This window comes from Falco punctatus (assembly GCF_963210335.1).
Source record: "Falco punctatus genome assembly, chromosome: 1".
NCBI classification, from domain to species: domain Eukaryota; kingdom Metazoa; phylum Chordata; class Aves; order Falconiformes; family Falconidae; genus Falco; species Falco punctatus.
The window spans coordinates 57,657,352-57,666,136 of NC_137580.1; the positions used below are offsets into that span (position 1 = coordinate 57,657,352).

An 8,785-nucleotide genomic window follows, 5' to 3' on the forward strand; every position below is an offset into this window, starting at 1 on the left:
GTAGGTATGGAATGACTTTCATACTTACAGTTAATAAAATACTAGTTTCCCTGTCAATAACACAACAGTGTATTTTTAATGAAAAACTATATTCTTACAAATAACACTTCTGAACCACAGCTGCATCTTAGAATTTATTGTTTCATTTCAAAACAAAGACTAGAAATTCAATTGTATTTCACCTATTGAAACAACCCCCACCTTTACACAGGCCGAGAACTCTTCACATCTGTGTTGTTTCAATGTGCCCAGTACGGTATTTTACAGGATGTACTTTAAACACACAGAATCTTAAGTGCATCCGTGGGACTGAAATAAATAATGTGCCACACAATGTTAAATATGCATAGAAAAATGTACCTTAGGCTGTTAGAAGATAAACAACACATGGACCACACAAGGCATGCGTGGTGCCAACATTTCTCAAACTCTTTACTAAAGGCAACAAGATTATCTTAGCAATATATAAATAGTGGCTAACAAATGGATCATTTATTTTAGTATGATTGGTTTGCTACGTTTTGACAAGAAGTCCACGCTTCAAAACCAATCCTCCAGACCATGATTTAAGAGTACCTTTGTGACAAATCTTTCAGCTATGTTGCATACGGTGTTTTAAAAAGAACTCTTGAGAATATCAAGAATCCAATACTAGCATACAGGCATGCCAGTATTAACCAGAGAAGAGCCTCAATACGCTCTTCGCGTGTAGTCCACTTGACCAAGGCAGTATCTGTCATTTTCAGTCTATTTCAGCTTTGAGGATACTGCTCCTTATATTTTTATGTGTGTGTGTATATATATACACAGATATATATAAAAATGAAGTGACAAACTGCCATTAGCATGAGTGTCCTCCTCTTAACTGTAACAGATACTAATTGAGGCGCTACTTAGCAGCAAAGATGTGTGCATGTTTTCAGCAAAATGTGTGTTGGAGCGGTTAATACACATTAGCTCTAGTATAACTAGGAAGTTCATGAAGGTAGTATGCAAAATATTAGTACTTTCCCGTAATCTAAGTAATTCAATGGCTTTTGCTACATTTTATTGTTTATTCTGGTTTTGTTGGAACAGCTCCACTGATGTCCAACCCCCAAAACCCCAACAACTACGGAACATCAAAACCTGGCTTTGCCTTTGAGCAATGAGGGAAATGTGACCCTTCTGAGCTCCTGTGTGGCATACTGCCTGACCTAAGGATCCCCCTCTAGGAATCAATTCCACCCATACACGTCCTACACGAGGACTTACTGGCTTCTAGTAAATACAGGAATTGGGACCTTAGATAGGAAGTTTTTGTTGCAGAAGCTGATTTGCATTTTGTGGAATTCTATGTACTTTTGAGAACTACAGAACAAGGGTAGATAGTTTATCTTCCCCTAACAAACAACCAATTCTTAAGTTAATGTGCAATATTAGCACAACTTTTAGGAAGTGTGTGCTTATCTAGAAAAAACTTGTCAAAAAGCTACTTGCAAAGTCACCTTTGTGGCCTCCATTATTAAGGTTACTTGATGCTACTGCAAAACTACTTTATATGGATGAAATACATGGGGCGGGGAAAGGAGGATTATAACGAGCTGTTCTATTTTTACTACCGAACACCTTACCTCTTCAAAAGCAGTTACAAGGCTATAGTAGTTTCTATAAGCCGATAAACCTTACAGCTCACCATAGACACGGTTTCACTGTTGACAAATTCAAATACACATGTATTTACTCTGCTGTCATAGGATCCAGTACCATCCCATGTAGAATTACAGGCCAGCAATTTAACTTCAGAATTTAATTCTGAGGTTTCAGTAATGCATCAGTACTGACATTTATGGGGAAAAAAGTCTGATCTCGACACTGCCGCAACAAGTCATGCTTTAGATTATTACCTGTTGAATAATGGATTCACACACGGTTCACGTTAAAGCACCCAAGAAAACACCTTTCTGGGGTAGGGAGCAAGTTGTAAGTACATCTTTAAAAATGTACTTCTAATATAAACAAGTTTTATAAATACTTCACATAAATTAAGCAACTGTAGAATGCCTAAACTGCACAGATAAAATGGGAGCTCAAGCGACACTTCCAATAATGGCAACACTATTTCAAAATTGAAGTTACATTTCCACACTCGATATTACTTTGCAAAATTACTTACGCTAGTACAATGGCTTTTCTAACTACATGAGAATATATGGCAGAAATAATGCAATATTTTAAAGTGAATCTGCCATTACCCCTCTCTTAGGAAACATACGGTATACCACGTAATTTTTGGGAAAATCATTGTATCAACCTTTGGCAAGAAATGAAGACAAAAATCTGCCACTTCAGCCATCCTAGGCAAAACCACTTCCAACAACAAATTGACATTCCTGTTGAAGTACTTCAGATTGCAGTTGTGTTCTCAGCAGCCTTTAAGGTCTTGGGATGCAGGACAAAGCCCTCCTCTATTGGCAACTGAAGGCAGTCAAGATGGTTGCTAAGATCACATTCTTTATATATATTCTACTGATCCCAATTCAGGAAGGTACTTCAGTATGCATGTAGACTGAAAGCTTACTAAATCAGTGCCGCTGTTACAGCTAACAGGATGATGACATAATACTGCTGACTCTAACAGCCTTTGCTTAAAAATATCATGTAATAAATGTTAGTATAAACTGCTGTAGAAACAGAAATCCTTGAAGGCATGCAGTTACTTCATACAAATATATATAAGCACAAAAGAGAACTCCCCTAGCAGTGGTTTCTGTTTTAGTGTGTGGCTGCACATGGATTGACAGAAGTCTGACAACCTATATTATAACCTGTCACCTGAACCTTGAACAGCGTCCCATCCGCACACATACAGAGCTTGAAACGCAGCCAGTTCCCGTTACTAAACTGCTCCCCGTAGGAAGAGCTTGGCAGTCGCGATGGGCTGACCATCACAGTTCCGTTCAGGATAATGCTGTTTTCCTATTAAGAGGGAGAAAAAAAAATTACAACTTCTAATTTAAACAAGGCAGGTTGTTTTTGAAACAGACAAGCTGGTTTAACAAATAAATGGCATCTTTAGGATGGCTGTAGAAGTAAACAGAATAAAAAAAGAACGTATGACAAGGTTTCATTTTTTAATTAAATTTGTGAATAATGCCCATGAATTTCTCAATTGTAGTCAGCAATGTACTTTGCTGTTCCAGGAGACAGCAGTAGTGCGGCTTTTCGCTTTACAGACCTATTAGCAAATACAGTAAATCTAAAAAACACGGACATGAAATGGGAGTTGGTGTTTGAATTCATACATGAAATTCATTCACATGAAATAAAAGTGCATGTACCTCTATTTTTTTATCCTTTTAACCTTTTCCATCATTCCGTATGCCCTGCAATCTTAACAATCTCCAGAAATTTTAAACGTATGCTGGCAAGTCTTACTACGGCAGCACAGGAGACAGTGCTCCTGTGTGCTCTGCTCCTCTGTCAAAGGTGGCTGACCCCAGTAAAGCCTCCAGAAGAAAAGATGAATTCGCCTTAGTATTCGTTTGAGGCCAATAGCTTAGCTTTAATGGCATTATGGGTTTTTAGTGTCTTCTCAGTAGTAAATCTTTGTTACCTAAAAACTGTCGAACCACTAATTAACAGCAAAGCAATAAACCACCTTTTAAAATCCTACTCGGTACAATGACTGCAACTAAACTTTTATGCGTGACTACTTTATATAAAACTGGAAACCATATAAAGCTACATCAGTTTGTTACCAGTCTAAATTTGAAACTAAGCTGTTCAAAAAATGTTCATTTGAAATACTTACTGCTTTAAGTTCCATGTTCCCCCCCATTCGAAACTCAATGGTCTTGCCTGTGATGAAAACACCTTCATTTCCACGGACAATAGCACGGCCATCAACCTTTATATTTAGATCACTGGTTGCATTGCTGGTAATCTAAGAACATACACAAAACCCAGCATATTACAGATCAGTGGAAATGTGTCAGTTGGGTTTGTCTGAGTAACTTTAATTACTATAAAAATATTGCTCCACAATTTAATAAAAAACTTCTATGTACTTTTTGCCCTTCTGCCATTATGCCTATGAAGCTTCTGTCCATTTGTTATTTTCCACATTCACATTTAAAAATAAGGATTACTTAATTTTGGAAGGTATGTGAAGTATTTATTTTTACAATAAAAATAGCAATTCATATGACAATTTTATGGGATACACATTTAACACTTGTAGCAAATACAGGCTTCCTGTTAGGACCGATTGTGTAAACTTACTCCTCTGTTTTCATTTAATGCCTTCCTCCTATGTATTTATAGGTTTGTGGTTTTGGCTTTTTTTTTCCTGAAACATACTATTTAAGTGTTAGTCTGGCAGAGAAAACATGAAGAAGAGCAAACTAAACTTCTCTCCATCCCTAAAAGGATTGCTCAACGATTCCTAAGGCACACTCAGCCCTCTGTAAAACCACTGATAAATAAAGTATATTTAATGTAGAAACCCAAATAAGAACTTGTTTAACCTAGAAGCCATGAACTGACACACCTCCTACGTTGCTGTGATTGTTCTCTACCCTTTTACTCAGACTCCTGAAATTCTGACTGTATTAACGCTTATCTCCAATAGAAGGAAAATGAAACATTAAGTTCTAGTAATTATTTTTGTAAGATCTTACTTGGAAAAGAGAAACTTTTCATAGAAATTTTATTCCTGAAACAGTTGCCCATGCACAAATGGATAAATACTTAATAAAAAGACACACAAACCTAGTTGGCACAGTATTCTGGGTACTATGCTCAATTAACGATGTCAGTTTTCATTTCTGTTCTAATTTTTAGGGTGATATACATTTTCAGAGCTGCATTTTTAGCTACATTTAGTCAAATTTCTAAATATGCTTGAAAGAGCAGATTAGTAAACTTTTTTCTTAGTCTGCAACTAAGGCAATTCTGTAATGAGCTTTTAGAAAAAGTAAGTGCTAGTTAAAACGGACATACCCTCTCTGTAGAGGCCTTTTGTACATTCAATATTTTAACTCCATTTGGCAGATGAAACTCATGAGTTTCATAGTCTGTACTGAACAAGGTATTCTGTGTCCGTGGGTCAACAAATTCCATGCCAATATCGCTGGTAATGGAAGTTTTGTCTTTTTCCACACTAAGCTTGGTTGTTCCTTGCTGAAATACAATCTTCAGAAACAAAGTCATGAAGTTAGTGACGTTTCAAGTATGTTTATTAATAATGTGAGTGCAATTCCATAGTGTTGCTCACAAGCTTCCAATTAATGATGTAACTTACAGGCTGATTATTTCCAGTGATCACCAAATCTTCATTACGTCTGCCTCCTACAGTGCTTTTATATAATGGATGTATAACGCCCATGTCAGAAACTTGCTTAAACCGCAACAAGCCACTCTCATGGAACTCCATACTGTCACAGCCATTGGGACCAATTCGAATTACTGCCCATATGACTAGTGTAATCTGAAAGAGAAGCACACATTCTCAAAGACTGTATTAACTAGAGGTTTTATTTGAAATAATTAATGCCAGTGCTTAAGTGAGCTTTAGATGTGAATTTACTTTAGTCTGTGTAATTCCTATTGGAAACATCAAAACACATTTGATTATGAAAAGTATTTGACATGATTTTTAGACTCATCTGAAATGGTAACCAAAATAATTTGTGTATATATATATATGGAATTAAATCATGGCCATTATTAGATCTTCTTCCTGTTTAAGGGTAACCATTAGCTAAACAAATTTCCTGAACAAAGCAGCTCAGCTCAGGATATACTTACCCTTGAACTACAAGAAAGCACCTTCACAGGTAGATGTCCAATTGTGAAAAATAATTCATTAGTACTTAGTGATCAAGCAATAAAAAGGTGGCAGTTATAACAACGAAGGTTTAAAGTACAGTGGCTGATTAATTCTGAATGCTCACACGCAGCTCTGTTGTTATATCTAAAATGTTCCTGGTGTAACAGTTTACCATGAATGCATCTGTACTGCACTAATGACACTTTGCCCATTTGCTGTTACTGAGTTCTGGGAATTAAGAAACACTCTCGAGGTTCCTAATTCTGTGTTGCATAAATGGCAGGTTCCTTGCTGGGACCATGTTAACTAAAATAATCATGACTGGACTTATAAGATTGTTTCATATAATTTTGCTTAGACTACAAAAGAACAAAAAAGGAAAGGAGAAAAAATGAGAAATCTCCTTCAGTACATTTTAAGTCCTTCTCAGCCATACTGGAGTAAGTTCTATTTCTCTACTAAATCATCAAAATGAAATATGCCCTAATGTTGCTTACAGCCTAAGTATTATACTCACAATCAGATTGATGACAGCCAAAATAAAGAGAAGAACAATCACACAAATGGCCAAGTTGCCTTTCCTGCCACGTAACCCTGTCTTATGGAGACGGTCTTCATCAATTGGAATGTATCCTGCTTTAAAGTTACTGTTGTGCTCCTTATTAATGTTCCTGCGTTCCACAGCCTTCTCCCGCATAGACTTCTTCACCGGGCCATTAGAACTTTGCTATAATAATACAAAGCGTGGATTAGCTGTTATAAGAAATGTAAATCCACCAAAATGACACACATGTATACATGCAAAAAATATAAATTTGTACTGACTAGTAGAATATATTAGATATTATGTTCAGCGGTATGTTTCAGTTTGCCGCCCTGTACTTACGAACATTTACACCCATTGCAATCTCTGCTAACACAATGAATAAATTAAAATCCAGATATTTTCAGATAATGTATGCTTTTATACGTCATTTTTATCATGGCAAATAGGAACAATTAATGACATTCTTGCAGTAAAAAAACCCACAACAGCTGTAAAGAATTCCATCAAGTTTTAACTCTTGGGGATGATACAGGACATAATCCTGCAGGTCGTTTACCAATACACAGGATTTTAGTTCCCTCCATGCTAATGCAGGATAGACTCTCAGTAAGTCTATCCAAAAGGAGTGTGGCAGATCCAGTTTTTAAGCTCAGTTTGATAGCACAGGGTTTGAATTCAACTTCTACTGCCTGCATGCAGCATTAAGCAAAATACCGCAAGGCTTCAAACTCGGCACGGAGAAGCTGGCCAGCCTAGCCTTAGTTTTGTCATTTGAAGATGCTAGATTGGAAGGGATATCCCATCAATGTAACAAATTAACACATAGAGGAAACTTGTAGGGAAAATGAACCTTAGCTGTTGTTTTCTACGTTTGTCCAAAATTTTGCTCCACCTCCCTCGAATGGAACAGGTTCAATACTTCAAAGAAGCAGCTTGATCCTTTTGATAGGATTAAGTTTGTTCATCTACTGATGAACCTTAAGCAAACTACATTTGCATGTGTCTATACTGATGGGGCTGGTAAAACCGTCTTGTTTTCTTCTGTTGCCAAAGAACATGGAAACGGTGTCGAGCAAGGTGCCTGACCTGAACAGCTCTACGGAGGGCTTCCTCAAGATGTTCGGGAAGTCACTCTAACCCTGCACAAACTCAGAACTGGCTAGACAGGGAAACAGAAGAGGTCTGTGCCCTGGGGAAAAGGAGATGGAAATCTTGTACAACGGGACAGTGAGGTGTCCTCAGGACAGCGCGTTCGTGGAAGGAGGTGATGGTACCACAAAACTCCAAAGCGGTTTTTTCACCTGGCAAGGCAGCACGACGGAAGACGGCGCCAGGAGTGGGAGAACGCGGCTGAAACGGTGACCGCTGGAACAGGCGCTGGAGCGTCCCTGCGGCCCTGGGCAGCGCTTCGGGCGGCAGGCACCGGCGGAGGCGGCACCGGGCCCCTCGGGCACCCGGCACCGGGCCCCTCGGCCCCCCCGGGCCTCCCACCCACCGCCGCCGAGGCTCCTGCACAGGCTCCCTCCGAACGCGTGTCCCGCGGAGAACGGGGAGCTCCTGGAAAAGGGGCCCTTCGCCCCGGGCCGCCCCCCCGGCGGTGGCAGCGACACCGCTCCCGACGGGTTTAGCTCGCGCTGCCGTGACAGCTCGGACACCGGGCCCGAGCCGCGGCCGTGCCCACAGGCCGCCCCGCCGCACAGCTGCTGCCCGCGTCGCTCAGCGCGGCCCGCGCCTACCTACGCACGACAGTCACGTTCCTCTGCCGAAACGCCACGACACTTTATTTCGGAAACAGCAAGTGCTCCTGTGTCACAGACCCCGCGGCTGCGGGCTGGCCCGCCGGGCTGTACCGCGTCCCGCCCCGGCCGCGGGCTGCCTCTCCCCCGCCGAGGCGGCCGCCCCGCAAGGCACAGGCTGTCCTGGCCCCGCGGCGCCGGGCGCCCCTCGGAAACGCCGTGCGGGTGCCGCTACCCCCTGGCCGGCTGCTGCGGGCGCGGGGCAGCTGGGCGGCCGGGGCGGCCCCGCACGCCCGCCGCGCCGGAGGGCTGTGGCACCAACCCAGCCCCGGCAACGGCCGCGAAAACGGCACCCCCTCCGCAAGCAGCGGCCTCCGGCCGGGGCGGCGGCGCGGGCCTCGCTCCCGCCTCGCTCGCCCCTCGCCCCGGGGCACGCCCCCGCCGCCTCCCCGTGCCTGCGCCCCTGCGGGGACAGACCTGCTCGGAGGCGCCCGCCGCCATCTTCCTCCGCCGCTGCCGCCGCCGCCGCCGCGCAGGGGCCTGCGGGCGCCCTCTTGCGGCGCGGGGAGGGCGGCGGCCGGGCCCAGCCGGGTGCCGCTCCGCAGCGCTGCGAGACCGGCTCTTGCCGCCGGCTCGCGAAACGTGGGACCCGGCGGCGCCACCTGCCGGCTGAGGGGGTACTGCCCCCGC

At 42.5% G+C, this 8,785-nt stretch overlaps 1 protein-coding gene across 2 annotated transcripts; it reads right to left on the reverse strand.

Annotated features, from left to right (window-relative positions):
* Nucleotides 1-121: 121 nt before the first annotated feature.
* Nucleotides 122-8,714, reverse strand: SGCB (sarcoglycan beta). Of its 2 annotated transcripts, none has more exons than XM_080404400.1 (6): nucleotides 8,573-8,714; nucleotides 6,330-6,539; nucleotides 5,285-5,470; nucleotides 4,984-5,175; nucleotides 3,794-3,925; nucleotides 122-2,958 (listed from the first exon to the last, which is right to left on the reverse strand). In XM_080404400.1, the coding sequence occupies exons 1-6, from the start codon at nucleotides 8,594-8,596 to the stop codon at nucleotides 2,755-2,757; spliced, it is 948 nt and encodes a 315-aa protein (XP_080260526.1). In that variant the 5' UTR covers nucleotides 8,597-8,714; the 3' UTR covers nucleotides 122-2,754. The 2 variants fall into 2 exon arrangements, with proteins under 2 accessions (XP_080260526.1, XP_080260527.1); XM_080404401.1 differs by lacking the exon at nucleotides 8,573-8,714 and adding an exon at nucleotides 8,096-8,532.
* Nucleotides 8,715-8,785: the final 71 nt, after the last annotated feature.